Below are 25,537 nucleotides of genomic sequence, written 5' to 3' on the forward strand. Positions count from 1 at the left end.
CGCGTCGCCCAGCGCCACATCCAGATGCCTCTTGAACACCTCCAGGGGTTGTGGCTCCACCATTTCCTTGGACAACCTATTCCGATGCCTGGCCATTCATGTTTAGCCAGAAGGCCGTGTCCCTTCCAGCCTCATTCCCTCCATATGGGAAGCGTTCAAGGCCAGGATGGGACGCTGAGCACCCTGGGCTGCTGGAAGGTGTGTGGCCGGCAGGACCAGAGAAGTGATTGTCGCCCTGTACTGGGCACTGGTGAGGCCGCACCTCGAGTGCTGTGTCCAGTTCTGGGCACCTCAGTTCAGGAGGGACATCGAGGTGCTGGAGTGAGTCCAGAAAAGGGCAATGTAGCTGGGGAAGGGTCTGGAGCACAAGTCCTGTGAGGAGAGGCTGAGGGAGCTGGAGGGTGTTTAGCCTGGAGAAGAGGAGGCTCAGGGTGGACCTTATCACTCTCCACAGCAATCTGGAAGGAGGTTGTAGCCAGGTGGGGGTCAGTCTCTTCTCCTGGGCAACTGGCAACAGGACAAAAAGACACGGTCTTAAGCTGCACCAGAGGATGTTCAGGTTGGACATTAGAAAGAATTTTTTCACTGAAAGGGTGTTTAGACATTGGACTGGAACTGGCCAGGGAGGCGGTGGAGTCACTGTCCCTGGAGGTGTTTAGTTGGCACTAAACTTAGTGCCATGGTTTAGTTGACATGGTGGTAGGAGAAATAAATAACCTGATTTTATTACAAGCAAATGAACTGAGTAGAAAGGTGGAAGGGGTCCCAAAGAGGGGTCCTTTTTTTTTTCTTTTTTAATTAAAATAGGTGTGTCACGGAGTTGTAAGGTGAATGGTTCTGTCTGCACCTGACACCAGGGAACTTTTGCGGCTGGGAATAGGGAAAAATACAAAAATACAAAAAGTAAAGATGTAACTAAACAAAGACCTTTTCTGCCATGTGGTAGCCTATTGTGTACTGGGAACATCACAATCAATCAAAAAGAAGGGTAACACCCTCTCCCTGGTCAGAAAGTAATCTTTTAAGGTACAAACTGCATTTATTGAATATGTAACAGTTTATGTAACCAAAAGAACTACAAAAGGTGGGATTTTCAAACTGGCAGTGTGCTTCCAGACCCTAGTGGCCTGGACACCCAGCGTGCTGCCAATAAAACCTTCCATTATGGTTCCTTTGTCTCACAGGTTTTTACTGTCTTTCTAAATTCGAAAGAGATTTCTCTCACAGTGGTGTTCAGTCAAAGATTGGACTCAGTGATCTCAGTGGTCTTTTCCAACCTAATTGATTCCATGACTCTGTGGATGGAATGGACTCTCCATGGCAGAGGGGTTGGAACGAAATGATCTTTGAGGTCTCTTCCAACCCAAACCACTCTGTGCTTCCACGATTAAAGGTATGTATATATGTGTATATATATATATATATATATATACCTGTCAAATGAATTCAGGTGAGCTCTCAACAGTTTTGACTTCAAACCACAAAGATGGAGTCCCTCAGCTCTGGTGTCAATGAGCACCTTTTCAAACCTTTAGCCCTTTTGTAGATGGCACACCAAAAACTCAAAAAAATTCTTGTAAGTTTCCGGGCAGTGTGTTTTATTGCAGAATAAAGGTGCTTGTGGTGCAAGGATGGCCTACACTTTTTAGTTCACAGTTTGAATATTGCATTTGACCATACTGAAATACATACATATAAACATATATAAACCATATATTTAATATCTAAATAAAATATGTTAATAAAGAGTTATCTTTAGTGAGTTGTTGGTTTAGGGTTTTTTTTAACTGGACTCTGTTTACTGAGAGCTCTGACTGTAGCCTCAATTGTTTCCCACACCCTCATTCCTTGCATCCCCTGCTATTGTGACTTGGTGACAATTTGGTACAGCTTGAGGAAGAATAGCAGATGGACAATAGTGATCCCCAGAGGATCTGGATTGCTCTCACAAGGGTTTGCTGATTGTTCCTCTTCTGTTTTTTGAAGCCTGCTAATTATTCACAGTCCACTTACTGTATGACGTTCTGGGTTTTTTTAATCCTTCTAATTTTTTTTTTTTTTAATTAAAGTGTCTTACTGTACCAGCTCAAATGCCAAACTGAAGCTTAAGGATATAACATGACTGTTATTTTTATCAAATAAGCATTTGCTTAAGGAAGAGACACCACAATAGCATTAAAAGATCTGTTTTACGGAAATGTCTTTTCTGAGTTGTAATTAAACTCCAAGATTTATTAATTTAGTCCTCTGTGAGCAACTTAGATATTTTGCTGAGGATTACAATCAAGATGACACGCATATAATTAACTTGGGTCATTACCTGAGCCGTCTTTCAACGTAGTCACTAGGTTAGCTTTCTTTAGAACTCCCAAGGTTTATTGAGAATCATAACTAGAGATCAAAAAGAGGTTCCAAAAAGCTAGTTCAGAAAACTGTATGCAAGCTATCCTGGCTTACTGATAGGAATTACCTAACTTTAGTACTGTTGTTAAACTTTTTCTTAAAGTATACTATTAGTAGAAAGAATTTAATCTTTACCCCATCTGATAATCTTTACCTATTTCCCCAGAATGCAAAGCTATTTGTTGAACACATCTTCTTAAAAGCACTATTAGCAAAATTCTTACATTTCACTTTAGTAATATCATTGTTATAATTTGCCTTGCACCTACATTCAATCCTGTTTCTTTCCCTTGGAAAAAAAAAGAGAACATTTCTCAACATCATTTCTGTTTTCTCTAATTCCTACCCTTAATTAATGAAGCAATTTTATCTTCTCCTTTCTTATCAATAGAATAGCTGTTTGGGCTGTTACAATTATTTTAACTGTCCCACTGGACTACTGTGACATTTAAGTACTTATGGATTTAGTCCTGATTGCATTTTAAAGGTTAATTGATGGAATATTTATCAGCAACTCTTAGTTTTATTTTTTTTTATTTGGATCCTTTCCTCAGGGGCATCGAAGGACTCATTGTTATTTTCAGTTTTGTAAAAATCAGTTTTTAAAAATAGTTGCTAATCATATTATTAATTTGCCCACTTTTCTGTATTTTGTTACAAAAGGGGACAAATTAGGATCGCTTGTAGGTTAATAAGTTTTAGTTTTGTTGATCAATTTCATTTTTATTAGGATGAGGTGTACTATGAAGTTCCTTATACTTGACAGTCACTTCTGTGATTTAGTAACTCAGATGTTTGCACAAATTGAATGGTGTAATTTCAAAGAAATTTATTTCTTCATTATTAATTTCAGTTCTGACTCATCTGCTCAACCTAAGCTAATAAGTTCAGCGCAAACCAAATTAAGAACACGTATGATTGAATTTTGAGCCAATTAAATTATTTTTTTACACCAGTGCAACACTGACAGAGAAAACCCAAATCAGAGTGAAAAGGGTGGCAAAGAGGACGCATTTCATTCAGCACATGATTTTGTCAGTGTCAACACAGCTGAGATCTGGTGTGTTACCGAGGGCCACCGGGCTTGGCAGATACCCACCCAGGAGATCCTGTGTCATGACCTTTTTACCTGTAATTTGTTTTACAGTACCAAGCAACACTAGAAAAATATTTCTGAGTCCTCCATGGCTCCACCAGGAGTTCAGAATGCTGTAGCCCCTGACACTGCAATGTGTGGTTCATGTCATTTGGGTTGTCACTGGGCATCTTGCCAGGGACAGGACCCCCTTCCTCCCCCATCCCAATGCCAGTGGCATCCAGCCCAAGAGCTGAGGCCCGAAATCTTCCGAGCGTTCTGTTAAGAAGAAATACAAGAGTACAGGCTGTACTCTAGAAACAATTTTGTTCATCTTGCAGTAAATAGCCCTTGTAATTCATCCTTGTTTATTCAGCCCATACCTGGCAGAATGCAGTAGACCTCTGAAAGAGCTAGGGTTTTTGGATTGCTGCTAGCCAACTGGGGAGTTGAATTAAAAGGGAAAATAGCAAAGGTATAGGTCCTAGAGCCTTACTTTGTGTTGTGGTAGTTGCAGTTGCCATGACTTTCTTCCCTGTAGGAGCAGGGGATTACCACAGTCATGCCAGCAGGAAAAGTGAGTGACAAACTAAGTGCAAGCGTGTGTTGGGACAGCAGGTCGGGCAAAGTGTAACTTTAACACCTGAAGTAGGGGCTTGCATGTTCTTAACTACAGACAAATGAACAACCTGAACGTCAGGAGCACAAGGCAGAGCTGGATAAAGCAAGAAGTTGTGGAAGTTTCAACCTAACAGACATACCAGGCTATGGAATTTCAGACATAGTGGGTGAATCCTAGTGCTGCTGTCACAGCATCATAACAAGGTACTGCTGGGCAGATTTTCCCCCTGAAGGACAATTAGATGAAAAGGATATACATGTTTTGAAGCTGACAGCAAGAAAACAGGAGCTATTTTCTAGAAGATGGCTGCTGGCTAACAGAGATTCACCATCCAGCAGTTTCGCCAGTCAAGCTTGTTTACATTCCTGCCTGTGTCTTCCATTCCCTCCCAGTGAAAGTTTGACACTCCCAATTACACCATTAAAAACAAATGTCAGGTGCAGCTGTGGCCTGAATCCCTGTAAGAGTCTGACTTAAAAACAACAGTCAAGAAAAAGGCCATATTCCCCTATATAATTTCAGGGATCTGTTGACAGGGCAGCCTCACATATAGGCACCGTATCATTACTGAAGAAGCATGAAGTATGGAAGCCCAAGGGCTAGGAGCAAAGGGACACAAATTTCCTAAGGCCAAATGGTCTTTAAAACCGTGCTGATTGCAGATTCACTGCTTGAGTGCTTGAGTAGACATTGATGCCAGAAAAGAACTGGAAACAAACTGTCTTGAGGTTTGTTCTATCCATTATTATCAGCAGGATCTCCAAGAGCAAGATTTTCACTTCCGATAAGAATCGAGAGGCTGAAAGGTGCAGAGTTATGAGAGAAGGAGATCAGAGATATGGGACATGGGCAGACTAATGTGTAACACTGTATGTGGGAAGAAACTAGAGACAATGATCTACTGGCCATAGAAATCGTGTCTGGTACACGGTGGTCATGTAATATTCTCTCTTTCAGTTTCAGCTGCACCTGTTTTACTCCTACTGTTGTTTTGGTTACTAAATAAATCCTTCACCAGCCAGTGCAAACCAGGTGGGTTTTTCTTCTTGGTTTTGGAATGAACTTTTCAACACTAGCAGCAAATTTTTCTAAGTAAAAAACCCTTACTGATATGACTCTTTCTGTCTGCGCAACAAACTCTTTTTTGATTGCTTTTAATGCCCAGCAATTTAGACGTTGTTTAAATTATCAGTTTATAAAATCAAAGTTTGCAAGTGTATCTTTTCCAACAAGCCTTCTTTTAAGCTTATCCCTTAGGCTGATTCAAAGACGATGTTTTAGGCTTCTAAAGAATTCGAAGAATTAGTTATTACTTTCAGCAGCATAGCGCCAGTTTTTAACACCAAGCTCATATACAATCAGATGCAGCCTCTACATTAGTAATAGAATTTATCTTCAAATGACTTTGAATTAAAAACCAGTGCATGCTGCTTTTTTTATCTACCAATGCAATAAATTTTGGATTTTTAGAGAAAGACCAAAGGCAGAAATGCAGAAGCCCTGTGCACATTTGCTCATTTCAAAAAGGTTTTCTTTATTTCGAGTATTTCCAGATCCTCTCATTTTCTTACCTCCTGGAGAGTTCAAATCATCCTGGTTCCTGAAATCTTTGTATTGTAATAGCATCTTCCTCCTTGTAGCTGAGTGAGATTGTTCAGCAGCAAGAACCTGGACTGGTTATTTTAATATTACAATTATAGTACAGAAGTCATAAGGATGAAAGTATCAGTCAAAGTGCTGTTTCTAATTGAGATGGCCTTTCATTTCTACACAGGGGTCCTGTTCAACCAGCATCACTAAGAAAAATGTGCAGTTTCCTTAATAGATGTTCACTGAGTAAAATGAGTCCCATAAAGCCTTCGCCAAAACTGTCCCTGGTATTTTGGCAAAATTTAAAACATTTAATACTGTGAATTTTATGCAAGTTCAGTTTTGAAAAATCTTTATTTCACGTCCTACTGTAACAAATGCTTTGCTATCTGTTCCTTCTAACGCATATAAATACTCATCAGCTCATTAAAAAATACATCAGGCCAGATGGTGCAAAGCAAATGTTTCCATAGAGTTGTAATCTACAACATAAATAGTGATTAGAGCAGCATTCATGTTGTCTGAATAGAGAGTACTTGGGTGCATTCGTATTGGGTGCAGAATAACTTTTGGTAGGTTTAGGTTTACACCCTCTCGTCATGACCAAAGACCCACGCAGAGAGAATCAAATAATGGGTGGTAATTTTAGAACTGCAGATGTGAGGCAAACAGAGTCATGGGGTCAGTGAGGGAGAAAAATATGGATTCCAGGAACTAGTGGTCACATCAGCTCAGAAAAGGTGTGTGAGCAGCTGGGACTGGGGAAATGGAAGAACAATCTGGAAATATTTGGCAGCAGCCAGCTCTGAGCCTCTATAAAGCCTGTTCAAGGGAGATAAAGCTGCATTTTCAAGTTACTTTGATCCTGAAAAAATCAGCCAAGTGCATTGCAGTCTGTTCTGTTCCTGGCACAAGTTGCATACCCTGCTTGTGCTGGATGATTTGTACTCCTGATGGCAGCCAGGAGGTTGTGAACACAGGGAATGCCAGAAAGTTTTTAAGTCTGGCACAGATGTTAATACCTCCCACAGTACCTTCTATCCAGGGAGCAAAAAACGTTGATAAACATTTGTAGATTAAACATACAGACGTATTCGGATTACCTTTTTCCTGATTCATTCAAGAGTCAAACCAGGATGGAAGCATTTCTAATTGGGTTGCTAAAGTTAGCTTTGAAAATAAGGAAGAATGAAATCCAAGTTAAGTCTTTGGGAGCACTGTGTCTCACCGTCTTGCTGTGAGCTACCTTGCACAGCTGACTATGACAAGGGGAGAAAATTCTAGATTTTTTTTGGGGAGATGCACTTGCTCTTAACTGGGGAAATTCAGAAGTTGGACTCCCCACTCAGCAGCATGGAGTGCTCAGCTCCACAGCACTGCCACCTCTCTGTTTTAATCTGTAATCCAGGTGCCTCCTCTGACTGCAAGGCAGAAAGTTTGAGAATATTATTCCTGTGAATGGGTCCACAAAGGGTGAAAACAAGTGAAATATGGACTGAATTTTTGGGGTGGTTAATTCTGCACTGGATTATATCTGTGAAACAATATCAGTCTTCGGTATTGAAAAATGGTATTATCGTTATATCATTTCTATGTGATGGCTTTTAAAGAGATTTCACCAGCAAGCACTTTACCTTCTGTGCAAATATATAAATGGGCTGCAAAAGAGCTGTTATTCAAACAGAAACCTCTTCACAGGGGATCCTATCTACACTGCACCACCTTCTTAATTCAATTTGAAATAACAATTTGAATGATTGGGACAAAGGCTGTTTAAAATGCTACCTGCATTGTAGAGATTGATGAGCATTTTAGCATTAAAACACAATGTTATTTCTAAGGTTAGCCAGTTATTTAAAAACTTCTTGCTGAGCGGTTGAATAAGTACATTTTCATAAGCACTGACTGAATTTAAGAGTTGATTAATTATCTACAGATGTGTAGGAACTCCTTCTATGTACTAATGTAGCACCAAACACAAGACTTTCTACACAGAACTAAGTCAAGATGGTGTATAATATATAACCATGAGACACAGAAGGAGGGGGATTCTAGAATGTCTCCTGTTTTTTAAAAATAGTATTTGTAGCAATCACAGTGGATTCAAAGAGAGCAGGAACCTGATTAGTAGTCAGGAACTGTCAGAAAACTCATGAAGAGGTGATAATTTTACCATCAGCCTTACACATCTATAGCATGCTCATCTTTCTGCCTGTGAGTGCATTATATTTTCTCCCTGTGAAAACTAGATTGAGGAAAAAGATGGGGGATTTGAAACTTCACTACTGAAGCCAAAAGGAGCTAAAACAGCACCAGAATTACACAGTAGAGCTGGAAATGTTATATGACTCTTTTTCTAGGGATGCTGGTATGGGGAAGGGACTTACTAGACAAATGCTTCGCTGACTCCAGAGTGAACCAGCAGCTGGGTACATTTCTCTGCATGCCCAGGCATGCAGCAAGCACCAAGTGACAGCCAGTGAGCCTGACAAAAACTGTGTTGAAAAACTTGGCATGAGATTAGTTCCCCAAAAGTCTTTTCTATATCTGGGAGGAAAAGGAAAGAAAGTGTGAAAAAGTGCTTGCATCACTTGTTCAGTTACATGAACTGCTGTCTTGCCAATGGCCACTTACATTTGCATTATCTTTTTTTTTTTTTAAAAGGTATAAGTTGTTGCAAATGTTATATTTGAATAGGCCAGAAGAAGCCTTCCTCTCCTCTTGAATCCATTTGCTGTTACATTATAACTTCAAGCCATGACAATCCTGCCTTCGCTGCAGCAGGCAACCATCCTGCGCTGATGGGATTGCAGCACTATCTACACATCAGAGCCTATCTCCTGAGCCTCCCAAAAATCTGCCCTCCACAGCTGCTGGAGGCACCCTGATCCTCATGGCAATAAGCTGTGTCAGTGAAGCCAGGATGAGACTTTCAGGACTCCAATGACTGCCCCAGGGAGGAGAAATGAAAAAGGATTAGCAGCTAAATTATCACCAGTCACAAATTAAGATGGAAGTTAGAAACAAAAAGTTAATGGAGAAACCCAGCTGGTGAGTGGTAACAGAAATACATCCAGCAGCCTAAGAAGGTTGCCCTGGCATGGCCCAGAAACCTCCAAACAACAGGGATGCATGCCATGGCTGCAGTCGGGAATGAGGGAAGCTGCACAGTGTATCAGTGTTTTCACCTGCACAGACAGTCAGTCGAGAACTCTGTCTGGTTTACAAGGCATCTTTGGAAGAAACAAATAAAAATAAATCTCCTTCTGTCTTTCTGACATACAGCAAATGACATCTGAGCTTTCCATATTTAACACAGAATATGTCACACTGATGAGTCAGCCATCTGCATCAAGGTGTCCTACTTCGGTGTGTATGTATGGTCTTTTCTCACTAAGTGTTTTCCCTGATGTTTACTCAGGCGCCAGCTTAATTCTCTTTGCCAAGGGATAAAACAGTGATTTTAATTAACAGCTATTTATTAAGTTAAGCCCTTCAGAGAGAAAATAAAAAAAAAAAAAGAAACAACCAAAACCAAACAACAACCCAACCAACCAAAAAATCCTTAAAAACTCCCCCCAGACTAAAACCAGTCTCATTTTTCATTGCCTGTTATGGAACAACAAATGCAAGTCTTGTGTTTCTGCGGAACAAATGCTTGAGCAGAAGACAGTTAAGCTTTTACTGGCCTCAGTGGTCAAAACACACCTGTGGCTGAAATCCAGTGAGGTGATCTCGCACGGCTTAGAGCAGGAGAGCAAGGCCAGGCACTGTGCCAAAGCAAAGAAAGCACTCCCTGTCCTGGAATCATGGTCCCACTCTGAAACACAGCTCTGTAAAAAAGAAAAAAACCAAACCAAACCACAACAACAACAACAACAACAAACCAAAAAGCAAAAACCTCAATCCAAAACACAAATTTTGCACTTTCCCTCCTCTTTAAATCAAATAGGTTCTGTTTTCCTAGCTTTGAACTCAGCCTGGAACTGGAGAACCAACTTGGCACCTCACCATCAGTCCTAAACATCCTGCAGTCAAAACGAAAGCATTACTTACATCTGCATGACCCCAGGATTGTAAATTGGCCTCAGATATGAATGTCATATTTAAACATGTATTTGTTAGTCTTTGTTAATACAAGGCTAATACAAAGTGCCAAGTGTTTCTAACATCCTGTTTTATGGCAGGAACTATTTTTGATGCTTCACAAGGCCACATTGCTCTCAGCTATTCTACTGCAACAGAAGTGAAAACTTCAGTAAATAATTTTTATGAAGGTGTGCTCCAGGCTGACTGTAGCAGGGACTCCTTTTTGCCATTAATATCACAAAATATGGCATGGAATATGGAGGACCAAAACTGTTTAAAGAAGAAGATACCATTTTTACCATCTTTGGCAAGATCATATTGGAAAGATGCTGCTGCACGGAAGTAACTCTGAAATTTGAAAATATATAGATAGATAAAACCTTTTCAAAGTAGGCTTTTTACTATGTCTGTCCACCACAGCTGACAAAAATAAAAAACCCAGCAAGATTCCTAATTCTGCTTCATCTGACAGTTTCCCTTCCACAGGAAGAGATCTTTCTTAATCTGGGCAGTTGGCCAGCTCAGTGTCCAATAAGCTACTCCAGTTAGGAATAAAGCATCTTTGATGCAGTTTGGTTTGTTTGCAAAAAAATATAAGAAGCCCTTCTTGTTTGAGCACAGTATGAACCAAAGAGCTGGAGGCAGACAGCTTCTTCAAACACAGCTCTTTCAGCCAGCACCTGACCCAAGAGCCCTATCGCAAGGCATCTTCTCTACCAGTTCTCCACAGAGCAATTCTCCACTTCATGCTCCTCACTGCCATCAAATACCTCTCGGAAATCTGACTGAGTTGGCACACCAAAGCCACCAGGCTATTCCCTGCCCCAGTATGAAACAGAATGCTTGGGTTTCCATGGCTCAGCAGTGAGGATTTGGTGATGGTCACACCAAGACAACTGGCTTATTAATGCAACACGTATCTTCTCAGGCCCAGGATGACATTCAGAAGACTTGGAAAATACCAGTCAGTGGGTGGTTTTAACTGAACAAGACTGTCCTGCGAGAGTGGCCACCTACTGGCAGATCAATAGTTAAATGAATTGAACAAAAGCTAGTACAGATGCGTGAAATACATTTTCAACATCTTTTAAACTCAGCCATACCTAAAGGGACTGAAATTCTCACCATAAAAGCTTTCAAACAGCCCACACAGTCGAACAGATGCTGCTGAAGGGCGCAACTGTTTAAGTGTTCGTGGTGGGTTGACCTTGGCTGGAGAACAGGTGACCACCAAGGCCACTCTGTCACTCCTCTCCTCAACAGGGCAGGGCAGAACATATAACAAATGAGCTTCCTAAGTGGTCACAACCTCCTTTGGGCATCCACCTGCTCCAGCAAGGGGTCCTCAGGTCTGTTCCCACATGGACCTCCGTGGACTGCAGAGGGACAGCCAGACAGTGTTTCCTTTCCCTCACATGTCCATGGAAAGAGTTAATCCTCCTTTCCTCGCTTGAAAGAGCTCAGGTGTATTAAAGAATTCCTTTCCAATTCTGTAATTAAATTTAGCTTTTTCAACTCTGGTTTGATACACTCAGATATTATTTTACTAACTGAATGTAACTTTTTAAAAGAAATTTCTTGGCAGGGAGCAGCCATTTACTACGGTCCTCTGACAAATGCAGAGAAGTCAGTCAGCCTTTCCCTCTGTGTTGCAGCTGGGGAGATATTTCCCTCATGAGGCTAGAGCTGGAAGGCAGCAGGTTGTATATTAATAACCGAGGGGGAAAACGTTCAAGGAGGGGGAAGGATGTCTATCAGCCTAGACAGAATATTAATGTCAGCAGCCAGCATAAGCAGAGCTATTATTACTTTAATAAGATCGAAAGATTGTAAAAAAGATTTATGTTTGGTCATTTCCTGCTGCCTAAGTCAGCCTGGGTCCTTGGTAATTGTATTTCAGCTGTTTCTAGCATTCATTATTACCTTCAGAACTCCAGGGGGTTGCATATTCATGCAGCCTCCTCTTAATAGCAAGCCATTGAGTAGTAGTTTTACTATTACTGTATTTCATTTCAGTAACTTGCCCTTTTCATCATCATCTCTGCCAGACAGCTATTCTGCTGCAATTTGAACCATAAAAAGTGCCACTGCCTTCAGAACAACACTAGGTAGATAAATTTCCATGGAAAATCAGGTGGAGTACTATATCCTACACCTGAGAGAGATAATGGGTGGCATATGGACAAAGCAGATCACCTGCATTAAATCTAAATAAAAAGTAAGTAAAATACGCTAAAGGAGTGTGGGGGAGTAACCGATCAGCTAACCTATGTGTGGCTGGAGCTTAGAAGAGAAAAGCAGGAATGCCCCAGGAATCAAAAAATCACTCCCTGAGTGATGGCTGGTTTTAGATTACAAGTCAGAACATGATTTTTGCTTTTCAACAGCTGCCCTCTATCACTGCTTACTCACAGCCCAGGCAGGATGATGGCATTTAAAACCTCTGCCATCCAAACCAAAGCCACAGCCTAAGAAACTACAGGCCTGAAGAGCATCAAAGCATGTTGGATGGCCACAGATTGAATTCACTGGATTTGCTTACCTTACTTACCTTCCTACTACGGCAAACAGGCCAGATCCAATGCAACTATACTTTAAATCACCCTGTAAGGCTTCTACAGGCAGCCTCAAAACAAAGCTGTTTTGGGTTGTGGTTTTTTCTTCTCTCTCTTTTTTTTTTTTTTTTCCCCTCAGAAGTGTTAAATAGCTGGAGTTGGCTGGACAGGTTATTCACAACATTTCAGCTAGCCACACTTCAGTCGTGGTTCCCAGGATTTATCTTTTTTTCAACAACATGGCAGATCAAGAGCAATTTCCTGCTCCTGTGTTTCCACCTTCCACCTCGTCTGCTCTGACTGGGGGCTGCCTGTTGAGAGGGGCATCCTTAAACCATCTGCTCCCCCTGTTTCCCCCTGCACCCTCATCGGGTGATTTGGGTAAATGAGCTGATCTGATAGAAAGCTAATCCACAAAAGCAAAATACTTATTTCCATTCAATCAGCTGGCAGCTACCCGAGGCTAACAGCGCATAGCAGGACCCCCTTTGGCACCTGTCAGCATTTGCCCCACACTAGGTGTGACCCAGACCCAAACCCAAACCATCACAGCAAACTACTGAAACTACAGGAGATGTGCTGCATTAGAAAATACATCTATTATCAGGATTACCACCCTGCTTTTTCTTTGATGCAGTTTTTGTTTGGGAAAAAATGCTGTCCAGGAGGATTTTACTTACTCCAGATAATAATAATTATTACAGGGTAAATTCCAGAGCTGCCATGCTCCATATTGGCAAGGAAGAGAGGGACCTTGTGCTTTGAGAAGACTGGTTAAGTCATCTGTCGTACTCCTTGTCTCGCTTTCAGAAATTCCCACCACGCCCTGCAACAGGAAAAACTATGTATAGCTGGCAGGTATAAAACCAGTCTTTTCCAAAGTTGAATGAACAGCCATTGGAAAAACAACAAATATTCTTTAAGAGCGAACCCACAGAGGAAAATCCGTGTTTGGTTTCCAGTTGGGAAACTGGAATATACAAGAAATGGCTTGTAGGAAACAAACTGGGTTCATCTGTGTAGTGAACTCAAGGAGGCTGGTGAGGAGCATGCTGTTTTGATTTATGAATTGGGGTCATGGCTAAAGTAGAAATATCTTCTTGCATCATCACCAAAACATGAAGCAATGAGCACTTACACCCTCTGCATAAAATTAGCTTCTCTGTCATCACATGCATAAATGTACTTTAAAAAGGCTCTAAAACACAAAAGGAAATGAGTCCCACTGAACCCAAAGTGAGCCTACAAAGCATTGACATTTAAAAGCCCACTAGTATTTGTAAAATACTTGAAAATTTACACTCTTTATTAGCAAAACTGTACATTAATTCTAGCAGCGTTTGCTGTTCTTAATCTGACATACTCTTCAGATGGGAGTAATAATAACAGTGAGGATTGTAAGTGACCTTTCAGAACTCATAGAAATGTCAGTTGGTTTCCAGGAAACTCAGTGGTTCTATGTCCTGAATTTTGACTTCTACAGTGTAACAAAAATTTTGTTTCAGAGCACAAAACCAGATAATATGCAACATTAAAAAAAAAAAAAGTTGCATTGAGAAAACAGGGATACCTGATGTGGCTGTAAATGAGCAGATTTTCCTGTCTGAGGGCAGCATTGTTTATAGCCCGAGAACTGCAGATTCGAATCATGCCTGAACTGCAGGCACGGGGGAGTTTGTTCCATTCTCCCACCCTGATTTCCTCAGTAACCACACAGGGCAGCTCGTCAATAGCCTCTCCACCCACCTGCTCTGAAAACAAGCAGATAATTTTGATGCGTTTTGACAAAATATTATTTCCAGGGTTACTAGATTCCAACAGTCAGTCTGAAGGCTATGTGGCCTGGCCAGGTCAAGTCATTGGTATTTACTTGGTCCCCCAGGAACCAAAACACTGAGTTTGTCTTGTCCAGCAAGTCAGCAGTGACAAACCTGTAAAGTGCTGGTACAGCACAGGAGTCAGGAATAGAGCGGAGACGGAGGGAGACTGAAGATGCTATTGTATGAACAAGGGCAGGAAATGCCAGGAGAAAGGACAAAGTGGAGGGAACTGTGGTATGGCCAGAAAAGACAAGGCCATGGGAAATCAGACCTTGTAGTTCTGGTGTTCACAAATTAAGTTTCCAAATGTATTCCTAGGTATGGGTTATCGTCCTGCTTTAAGCATAACGTTAAGTACCTACTTCATTCTACTGGATTGCTGAAACAATAAACAGAGAAACCAAACGCAGAGTAACATGCTGCAATCAAGCAGCAGTGTTTACTGTTTCACAGGGCTCAAACATGAGCACAAGGCTCCACAGCAGCCCACAACATGGCAGCACTGGGTATCCCCTGCCCATACAAACACTTGCCAAGATATTAGCAGTCCTCTATTAACCGCTTCTCAGCCTCCACAGCAAGTTTAAAGCTGTGACTCAAGTCAAACTTACCTCCCAAGCAGAGGAAGTCCTCTGGGTCTCAGAACTGTGCGTAGTCTCTACTATGTTCCTCTAACACAGCCTGAACAACCCCATTTCTACTCCCTTTATGTTCAACATAGTGGCGCCCTGCCCATAGAAGTGTTTCACCAGTTCAAACATCAGCTCTCCTTACCTTCTGTGTCCACTCCTTTCCAAGGTAACTCTACTATCCCACCAAGTTCCCTCATCCTGCAAATGCTGACAAAAGCATTTGTCACATTAACCTTATTATAAGCCAAGGAAAAGTACATGAGATGGTAAGAAGGGTTTCATTCCCCCACCTTGCCCAATTCACTGCGGAAGAGCAAGTATAGTTCTGTATGTAGAATGGTCTTTTTAGACTCGGATTAAGTTCACTATTCAAATCTCCTTCCTGTCCCAGAAAATGAAGTCCATCCTACTTAATTTTTAAATAGTTTTATGCAAAACCTAGCTCTTTCCAAGGAAGTACCAAGCTGCAAATACTCTGTATGAGCTCTCCAGCTAAGGATTAGAATGAAGGTGACCTCTAGTGTGACAAAACTAATCCATTGTAAGAAATCCTCAGCAGAAAGTATTATGCTACCACCTGAAGTTCTGCTTCCATGCTTTGAGCATAAACAGAAAAAGCCTTAGCTGGAGCAACAGATCAGGAGGCCAAACTGGCTGTAAGCACCTTTATAAAGTGCATTCCAATCTGCTACACATCAATAGCTGAACATTTTCAATAGTGAATACAGTCTTAAATCAAAGCCAAGTGGTCAAAGTACACTCGCTGGTCTTTAGAAGGTGTGGGTGAGGCAAAGGCACACCTTGTGTTTACAACATGACCTGCAGCAGCTACACCAGCTATTGTTGTACAGGGCTCCAAGAACAAGCCTGGCACAGGCTTTAGGAAATATCCCAAGTGGCACAGTTTTTGAACGTGTGATTTGCACAAGTGCTGGCTTTGAGCAGGGGGCTAGTAATCTGTAATGTCTTGAAAAAAAGTGGAATTTTTTTGATTCGTACTCCACAGCTCCCTGTGACCACTCTCAGTCCCTGCTCAAACATACATTTGGTTCCAGAAACACCCTACTGTGGCGATTTCAAGAAGTTGCTTAGTTTAACAATGTAAGAACAATGTTTGTTCTGGATAGGGGGGGAGTACCTCGCTAAGACCGAAATAAACAGTGTTTAATAACTCCCCAAATACGGACATTCAGCAGACAGCTTCTAGATCACCTTGGTAACTTCCTACAGCCATCCTACTTCACTACACTGAACTTTGCTCTCTCCTGTGCCAACAGCACCTCTCCAGTAAGTACAGTCAGGTCAAAACTGCACAGCTTCCTCCCTGCAACAGTCTGTAAAAACAGGGTTATAACCAGAAAAGCCTTGTCACTGCAGATTGTCAAGCTGCCTATGATTTAATGCATCATTTGCAAAGTAGGACTTTAAACATACATTCTTATTTCAGGACAAGTATTTCAAAGTATATTTTATTGACACTCTTCAAACAGCCTGTTGGAAATAACAAGAAGGTAAAAAAATCTGTAAAGCTTCTAGCTTGCATTCAGTGTTAAAACTTGGAGGTATAAACAGAAGCCTGGAGTAAAAATATGAAGTACATTTCCAATCCCTCAGTGCAGAAAACCAGTAACAATGGTATTTACTCTACGTTAGAAGTGTTCCCATGTTCAATTCCAGATATATGCTTCTCTTCTATATATACTTCTGATAACTTATGTACAAATAAACGTCCAACATCTGTTCTTTAACATAAATATGTAATCTTCATGACTGAAATATTACAACAGTTTGATCAAAAGTATAGAAAAATCATTTTAATATTTTTTTTCCTACCGGTAGTTTAAAAAAACCCACCCTTGAACCCAAATGACCTTAGAATGACAAGTATTTCTTCACCATAATAATACACTGCTCATTCAACATGCAAAGTATTATTGCATACATGAATCACATGAATTACAACAACTAAGTCTGAAGGAAATGTGCTGTACAGCCCATTCTAGCAAGTGCTAGCTGTAAGATCATACATATCACAGAAGAAAGCATAAGTACTAGTGTATTTTTAAATAAGACACAACAAACTCAAGTATTGTCCTCGCACTTTGACTTAAGGCAATCAAGACTTGGGAATCTTCTGTTTGGCATAGCTGCATCAAGCTCGCCCTCTTTCCCCATGAATACATTTACTTTAACATATGAAAAATTATTTTTAGAGGGCTGCTGATGAATTGTTGCTATCTATTAATACAACTCAGTATGAAGTGATAAGTCAGTAACAAAGTTTAATATCCCCAGTTTCACTGAGCTGATCAAATTAAGCAACAGTTTAACCACCAGCTAAGTTTTCCAGCATGGATTTCTAAATTCCTATGAGAATAGAGAAACTATTCAATGTCTAACCTCTCAGTGTAACTGATTTTATGACTTGAATCCATTCTTGGTGTATTCTAGAATTTAAGGGTTCAAAATAGATTTGACAGTCAAATAATATTGAGCTTTAAAAAGGACAATTATTTGCAGTAAAAATACTTTATATAAACATACACACAGTAGATCCAAGTCAACAGGCATTTCTTTATGGCTTTTTTCACTGAGGTACTGTTATAACATCCAGCAACAGGATGCAAATGTCCTATGGTATAAATGCCACATTCATAAGCTGTACCACCAACCCATGGTAAGTGGCAACAGACTGCAAATCCTGCTTCACTGCAGGATTACAGGAAAAGAGTCTTCCCTGCTATGTGGAGGGTGCAAGCTACAGAAAGCCTCAAAGGCAACTGGTATCCACGGGGGAAACTAAAAATGAAACTCTCATTCTACTGAAAGGAGAAAAACCACTTGTGGCAAATTAGAATCTCATAGTCAGGCCATTTTTTTAACATTACCAGCAAACTTAATATTCCAAGGCAGCAAGGGCATATAGCACAGCAGCACTAAGACTTGAAATGTATCATCAAGCTCTTGCATCTCACCCTAAGCTGAGCACATGCACAGGCTCAGAGCAGCCAACCTGTGACACACAGACAAAACACTGTGAGAGGGGAGGGGGCAAGCACATGACTTCTGTTGATGCAACAGCAGACAAAAAACCCCTGGTGACCACAGGTTTATTCCTCAGCTGTCAAAAGCTCATCCTTGAATGCACAGTTAGTTGCACCTTTCGCTGTTTATTTTATGTGGAGGGGAAATGCAGATGTATTAAGTTCCTCATCACAGTACTTCCATTCCCAGTACTCTTAGCATAAGGGGAAGAGGTGTTATGTTAAGATGGCAAGATTGCTGCGGTATGCATTTAGTATTCCACCTTTGCAGCAGAAAGTATTCTTTTGTTGTTTTTCTTTTTTAAACAGAGTGGCCACAGGGTTACACCAGCCAAGACTCCTGTTTTTATTACACCTATGCTAAAAACACGTTTCAGCAATAAATATCTTTAGAGTGAAACAGAAGTTCAAAACACACTCAGTTAATTATGGCAAGTAGTTCTTTCCAATCAAGGTTTTTTAACCCCACAAACCGATTAAACAGGTTGCAGATGCTCAAGTTCCATATATGAAGATACAGCACAACATTTAAACTCAGAGCTTAGCCACATACAATCCATACTGTAATGTATATACATGTTATGACATATCCCCACTTAGATCAAGAAATTCGTCATCCCTCCTGACCAAGTCATCTTCATCTTCCAAGTCCTTCCAGGTGCTGGTGGGTAAAGCTGGTTTGACAGACTGTCTCTGGAGTAATGCAAATGGAAACAAGGATGACAAACGGGCAGAATTTCTCGGCGTGGTAACAGAATGTACATCTCCGGAAACAGCTTGACTATGTTCTTCTTCTATTTTCACCTGCAAGCTTTGCACTTCCTCCATCAAGTCCAAAATCTTGGCAGTTATAGCTATTGTTCCACCACCATGAAGCTGGGCTTCAGGGATCCATCGTAAATACCGCTGTGCCCACACTTTGATTTCAGGGCCATCGATGCGAGGTAACAGAAGGCCATGATAGTCAACAGGTTTGCTGTGCCAGCTATCATAGAACTCCCTTAAATTATTGGGAGGCTCGTCTGAAGAATTTATGAACTTGCCAATTCTTCTACCCAGAATGTTTTTAATTAGATGATCTGTTTCCTCCCTGAAAAATCCTCTCTTTGTGGAAGGCTTTGCCTGCGTCAGTGGCAAAGAAAGTTGCCGTTGATGCTTTAAGAGAAAAGAAAAGAGAAATACTGAGATAAATATTGATGGGACTTCAGAAAGCAACTTTAAGAGGAAGAAAAACTTGTATTCAGAAATTACTTGCAAGCAATAAAGTCATTTCAACCATACAGCAAAGCAGTGGCTGTGTTTAAACTGTTCTTTCGGCTAATACACCAAATACAGAGCACACTCAGTATTGCCAGATACCTTCCCTGCACTAACTATAGCAATGAAGTAACACTGGTAAAGCAATCTTCTCTGAAAAAGCCAAATCCTTTCAACTATTACAAACTTCCCTGTTTAGTTTAAACTAGTCACAAATCAAAGAGCACTTGATTTGTGCTTATGCAGTGGTTCCTTATTGCATTTCTCTCCATAAGAGATTAATGCTGTAGATCATATTGGCAGCGCCTCACTCGAGAATGCTTTGTACAGTAGAGAACTTAACCAAGGGAGAAATTTCAATTGAAAGAGGCAACTCTAAGCTCAGTTTTTTCCTGAGTTTGTGCTACTTTCCAATAATGAGGTGGCCCACCCGTAATCTTCCACACCCCAGACAGTTTTTGCTGTTGTTGGTCCCTCTCCCTCTCTGAGTGCACACATGCACTCCAGTTACACTCAGGCAAAATTAGGGAGGCAATTATAAACCTGCTATGTATTTTGGTTAGGTAGTCTGTGCAACAACAAAATAAACTCCCTTCAAACATGCCAGTGTAACTAACCTAAATGTTAAATCTCATGACTTACCGCTATACTTGCATAAAAGTATGAAGAAAAAGCCCTTAACTTCATGACTATGAATAGTTGCTGTAAAACAATTATTTACAACTGAGGTGGATGCAAATTGGGTTCTTAAGATCCAGGTGAGTCTGAGGTGCAAATGTATTTTATCAATTAAAAAACCCCCACCTTTGTACCAATACTTCCACTGAAAGTAAATTTGAAATAGATGTGCAAAATGTTTCTATCATTAAAAAAAAAAAAAAGTTAAGCAGCACATATCTTACTTTGAATCGTGCAGTTTTCCGTTGACTTTTATCTGGTTTTGGTTTCTCTGCATAAAAAGGGTTGTTCAGAAAAGCTTGGGCCTTGGGATCAAACTGCACAGACCAGTCCCACACGGTAAGAAATCTGAAAGGACCACTTTGTGTCTTGAGGCTTTCACCACTCTGCCAAAACAAACAGGTTACAATTAATACTGTTAGAAAGGAATTCTGACCAAGTCAAGGTGAAATTAAGAAACTGGCTTTTCAGAGAAGAGGCTACAGAGTTGCAACAACACTCTTTTCTTTCTATATGTTCAGTTACTGAACAACAGTGCAATTAGACTTTCACATTTGAAAATAAGGTTAAATTATCTAAGAAAAAAAGAGTTTTCAAACTTGGGCATGAGACAGATTCTTCAAACACGGGTAACGTTAGACAGTGCAGTTATGCAGTGCTACTTATTTAGATTTTGTGATCAACAATCTATTTATGAAAGACAGCGGTGTTCCCCTTTTTTTTTAGTCTCTGTGCAGCCTTGCAGAGGATACTTCCATTGCTTCCAGATTCTTAGGCTGGAGAAAAGTATAAACCAAATATAAAAGTCAGCATTCAGGAAATGTTGATTTTGGAATGCAACTGAAAATACTATACAAGAATTTCATAGATAACTTATTCTGAAGGACAGCCAGATATTCCTCTTAGGTTAAAGAGCTCTGTTTTCATTGAAGAGCAATAAACGTGAAACTACAGCCACACATGAGAAGTAATAGATCCGTTCTGCCATCATAAACTCTTAAGTCCTGAACTCGACTCCTTACAGCCAAAGTTACACTCACTCACTTTGATAAGTATGAAAAGAGGTGCTGCTAGGGAATTAGCTTTTTTGAGTTTTCCCTGCTTCTTAGTCAAACTTTTTCTCCAACACTCTCCATCCACAAAATAACAAACCCTTACCGTACTGGTGTCTCTTTGATGTTGGGAGTTGAAGAAGAAAGTGCTAAAAACAGGCACATAGAGGCTGTCTGACAGGACAGTTAAGTAAGTTTCTGTGAACTCAAATGCTGGAGGATACTGTTGTACCAACTGCCAAACACAATTTAGCAGGAGCAGAAAAACAGGAGCCTAAGTAAAGAAAATATTGCATCAGTTTCAGAAAAAAAAAATTGTTCCACCATGAAGGTTATTTATTTTACAGTATTTAGTGTCTCCAAATACAAGTCTTAAGGCAAGAAGCCTGGTAAACTACAGAACTGCTGCACATACATTTGGCTGAGCTCTGAAGAAGTATCATCTGAGCTACCCTTGGGCCAACTGTTGACAGATGAGATGAGCCCTTCCTACCCTGAATATGAAAGATGCCACTATGCAGCCTATTAAAGTTGGCAAAGCAAAACTAGTTTATAGCAATTCTTGATCAGTTTACACCTATTATTTCCATTCTGTATAGCCATCTGATCTAATCCCAAGATATAAACAAACACAGAGGTGAGACTGTAAAATTTAGCAAGACAGCAGAAGTTGATCTTTGGATGTAACACGAATAGGCAATTCATTTGAGTTATTTCTACGGAAATTACTGCCATTTAACACAGTTTTCAAGGACAGAAGATACATGACTTTCAAAAGGCTACAAAATTAAAGAGAACAAATATAAAATTTCCCATTAAGTTAAAGACATTGCTGACCTCTAAACAGCAAAAATAGTAAAATATCAACCCATAAAACAAAACACAAAAGATCCTGAGTAACTGTAACTTCTGGACTAACAGCTAAATTCCTCCTTACATTGAGTAAACTTGCAAGTAGTAAGCAAGGAATGTAATAAAATCATACCTCCACTTTTTCACTTTTGTGTAGGTGGTTACAGCGATCCAAAAAGCTATGTCCTCCAATTACCCACTCCTTCTGAATAAGGCTCTGAAACCCTGACTTTGTTCTGCTGTATGAATCCATCATCACTTGAACCAGACTAGATATCACACAGCACAGATCAGTAGCAGTCTCTTCTGCAGAAGAGAACAGAAACCATATTATCTACTAAGCCATTCCTAAAACCCTGTGTAAAAAAGTAATGAATTGCTATCTTAGCATAAACAAAATTGTATTTCAAGATCAGGGAAACAGGATTTTTTGCAAGTGTTACACCATCAGAGAGAAGTTAATCCATGTTTCCAGTACTTCTGTTTGTAAAAATGTAAGGTTATTTCTACATTTATACTAGGAAAATACTGTGACAATAAAACCTGCAAACCCCAACCTTTTACTATTATAACTTAGACGTCTGCACCCTGCAGTCTCACACACTACACACACACACACACACACACCAGTCCAGCTATCCCTCCTTACCCCTCCTATCGTCCGTGTGTCTTTCCACAAGGTATGAATGAAACTGCCTCCTCATTCTTCACCTTTCAGCTGCCTCCCAAAACCACCTTTTTTTCCATTCTAGGTTTCTCAAATGGCAACACATGGGAAAAAACCAACTAAGTTACCAATCCAAGAGTAACTTAATGGTTAACATTAGCTTTGGTTTTCTGTGTGATTACTGTATTTAATCTAAGAAAACAAACTGCTCAACATGTGTACAGTAAGCATATTCTTTCATTTATTTTTCATGAAGAGACTACACAGTATTCAGTGTGTATCTAGAACACAAAAAAGTCCTTTTACAAACTTTTCACATTGCTAGTCCTTAGTGTAGATATGGTCCCCCTCCCTCGAAGTATAGCAAAGAGTCTGGGAGACCTTCAATAATATAAATTAGGAAGCAGGAATGCTACATCTTCTTTATGCATGGCTCTCCTGTGAATTTATCAGCAGTTCTCATTCACATCATATTTCTCTTAGCCTGGAACTATGCTTACCAGGTTTTTTTAACTAGAGGAAGCATTTTCAAGAGCATAAGAGATTTAGGGGTCTGGTGCTTGAATACTCTATCAATTTTACCAAGTCCCTACCATAATTATAACCTTACAGCTTAAGTAACTGAAATGAATCAAAATAAATTTAAAAAAATAAACATATAGGACAATCTCATTAAGTTCTTACCTATAAGGAGAACGTTTGTATGCTGCCTTTCAAGACACTCAGCAACTTCTATTGCTTTCTTCAAGACTCTCCTGTTGTGGTACAAGAAAAGTTAAGGGAATGTTTTCATAGCATTTTTACAATTAAGTTTCTTACATTAGTTTCCCCTAAATAGGGTTAGAATGCCATACTTGAAACTTGACTATTCCTTTAAAACACAAACCCCATGCTCAGCTTGTGTAAATGAAGAACTGTTTAGCTTCAAGAGCATCTTATTTGTCCACTGATCATGCAATTCCAGTCGTTATACAAAACACTTCATTCTGGACCAACAGCAGCCATCACTGAAGTATTACAACTCCTAAGGGCCAGATCTTTACCCTGGAAAGAGTCAACATCCCCACAATTTAAGTTCTAATGTACTACATAATACATTTCTTCCATAATCTGGTTTTAAGAGGCAGAGGGAAGGATGAGCAATCAGATCTTGTAAATGCACTGACAAAATTTATTCAGAATTATCATAACACAAGGAAAAATGAGTGGAATTAAAGATCACAAAAACAGATGTAACACTGTTGGTTTCTAGATCTAAATCTTCATCAAGGTGGTTATTTCTAGCAAAAGTCTGCGCACAAATTAGGGTTCTTGCAACTGCTTAGGTCACTAGTAGAAGCTGACAGTTAATTTCCTAAGTGTGGAGTTGTCAGATTCTTTGTTCTAGCACCTAGAACAGCTGAGCAGGCATTCCTACAAACTGCAAGAGCCAAGACCAGGCTGATCCAGGAAGCAACTGGATCCAAGTATGGAAATGACCAGTCTCAAAACAACCTAAGGATAGGAACTTGGGCTGGCTTACACTTTAAACTTGTGCTCTTGGTTATGTCAATGAGTTTCTCAACACATGGTCTTCGCTAGAACCTCTTATTAAACACACATTTAAATTCTGAATTAATGAATTGATAACTATTGATATTTATTGATTAAGACTAGAAGGGTCTGGAGCTGACTACAGAAGCACTTCATGGTAACAAGCTGATCACAGAATAAACTGACAGACAAAAGAGCTGGCACAAAGCAACACTGGAAACAAATAAAGCTCCTCAACATTCCACTATAACAAGCCTTCAGTTAGCCAACACCATTCCAACACTTACTCACTGTGGACTGCTGAGAGAAGAAAAAAGAACTTGAGGAACAATCAGGACAGGAAGGGGACAAAACTGAGAACAACTGTCATTTTATAAATCTTTGGTGGGATAAGATCTTGAACACTGCAGTTCATCCCGTCCTAAAGAATATTGCAGAAGTAGAGAGTACAGAGAAGAATGGCAAGGCTAGTCAGAGACACGGAACAGGTTTCATGCAAGAAACAAATAGGATTCTTGAGTTTTGAAAGAGGGTGGCTTAGTGAAGGAGAGAAATTACTGGATCTATATTTTAATAGGTTTGCTGGAAGAATTGTAATTGGAATGATCTCCTGCTTCTCACATCCTTTACTGTGGGAGGCTTTACACAAACTTGCACTGTAAAAACCACTGTCTCAAGTTGCAGAAATAAAATATATAAATGGGACCATAAGTCTGTCTTAATTTTTTTTCCTACTGGTGGTAAAGAATGTTGTTACATTTCAAGAAACCAGCTAGAAAATCCACTACAAATGCATTTATCAACAATTTTGAAACACAGAAAGCTGAGGATATAGCAAACCTGATTATCTCTAGCCAGTTTGTGCTCTCCAGTAATGAAAACCATTTCACATCAGTTGCCCAGAAGTCTGTACTGTTATCTGCAAAAAAACCCCAAAACAAAACAAAAATTGGTTTATTCACATATATGTAGTGCTAATTAACAGCCATCCATGGTATTACCCTTCAGTTATGAACCAATATAAAACAAGCAATACCAAGGAGTCAGCAAGTACCAATCACTGCTGAAGTTGACACCTTATAACTAAAATGAGGAAATGAAGTAGTCCTACAAACACCAGTAAAGTTTTATACCACCATAAGCTTTTAGAAAAAGTATGCTGAAGGTTCATAGCAATCAAACCAGGTAAATAAACCTGTTGACAAAATGTGAAAGGACAAGAAAATAAATTTACTCAGAGATGATGATCTACATAAAGCTTAACATAAGGAGGCTGGATTTTGAAAGTCATTACCCTCCAAGCCAGAAATGTCAATCGGTTTTAGGTTACAAAAACTTATGGAATGTAAAACTTCCTGAAGAAGGTTTTAAACAGTTTTCACTGCAACTGAAGAGGCATGAAAATACATAAAAAGGAACAGCTAACAAACTGGAAAGCAAATTACCATACCATAAATTCATTAAACTCTTAAAAATTTCACTAGAATTTCTATAGTTTTTTTAAATGCAACCTAAGTGTCCATTGCTTTTATTTCTATCAAAGCCAGTAAACAGAAATTGGAAAGCTCTCAAGTTGATACAGGCAATTAAAACCAGAATACATTACCTTTCCTGCATAAGCCAAATCTTGAAGCCCAAGGTCTGACAGTTCTACTACTGAGAAACTGC

At 39.9% G+C, this 25,537-nt stretch overlaps 1 protein-coding gene across 4 annotated transcripts in view; it reads right to left on the reverse strand.

Annotated features, from left to right (window-relative positions):
* Positions 1-16,239: 16,239 nt before the first annotated feature.
* MTMR12 (myotubularin related protein 12) overlaps positions 16,240-25,537 on the reverse strand; it is a 32,554-nt gene continuing 23,256 nt past the window's right edge. For 3 of the 4 annotated variants that reach the window (XM_032674609.1, XM_032674611.1, XM_032674612.1), the window contains 6 exons: positions 24,710-24,788; positions 23,021-23,091; positions 21,803-21,975; positions 20,924-21,091; positions 19,990-20,151; positions 16,240-18,985 (listed from right to left, as the gene is read on the reverse strand). In XM_032674609.1, coding sequence (XP_032530500.1) covers positions 18,410-18,985; positions 19,990-20,151; positions 20,924-21,091; positions 21,803-21,975; positions 23,021-23,091; positions 24,710-24,788 — 1,229 coding nt within the window. In that variant the 3' untranslated portion in view covers positions 16,240-18,409. The remainder of the gene's footprint in view (positions 18,986-19,989; positions 20,152-20,923; positions 21,092-21,802; positions 21,976-23,020; positions 23,092-24,709; positions 24,789-25,537) is intronic. The other variant, XM_032674610.1, reaches the window with a different exon arrangement.

Source organism: Chiroxiphia lanceolata, chromosome Z (assembly GCF_009829145.1).
Source record: "Chiroxiphia lanceolata isolate bChiLan1 chromosome Z, bChiLan1.pri, whole genome shotgun sequence".
NCBI classification, from domain to species: Eukaryota; Metazoa; Chordata; class Aves; order Passeriformes; family Pipridae; genus Chiroxiphia; species Chiroxiphia lanceolata.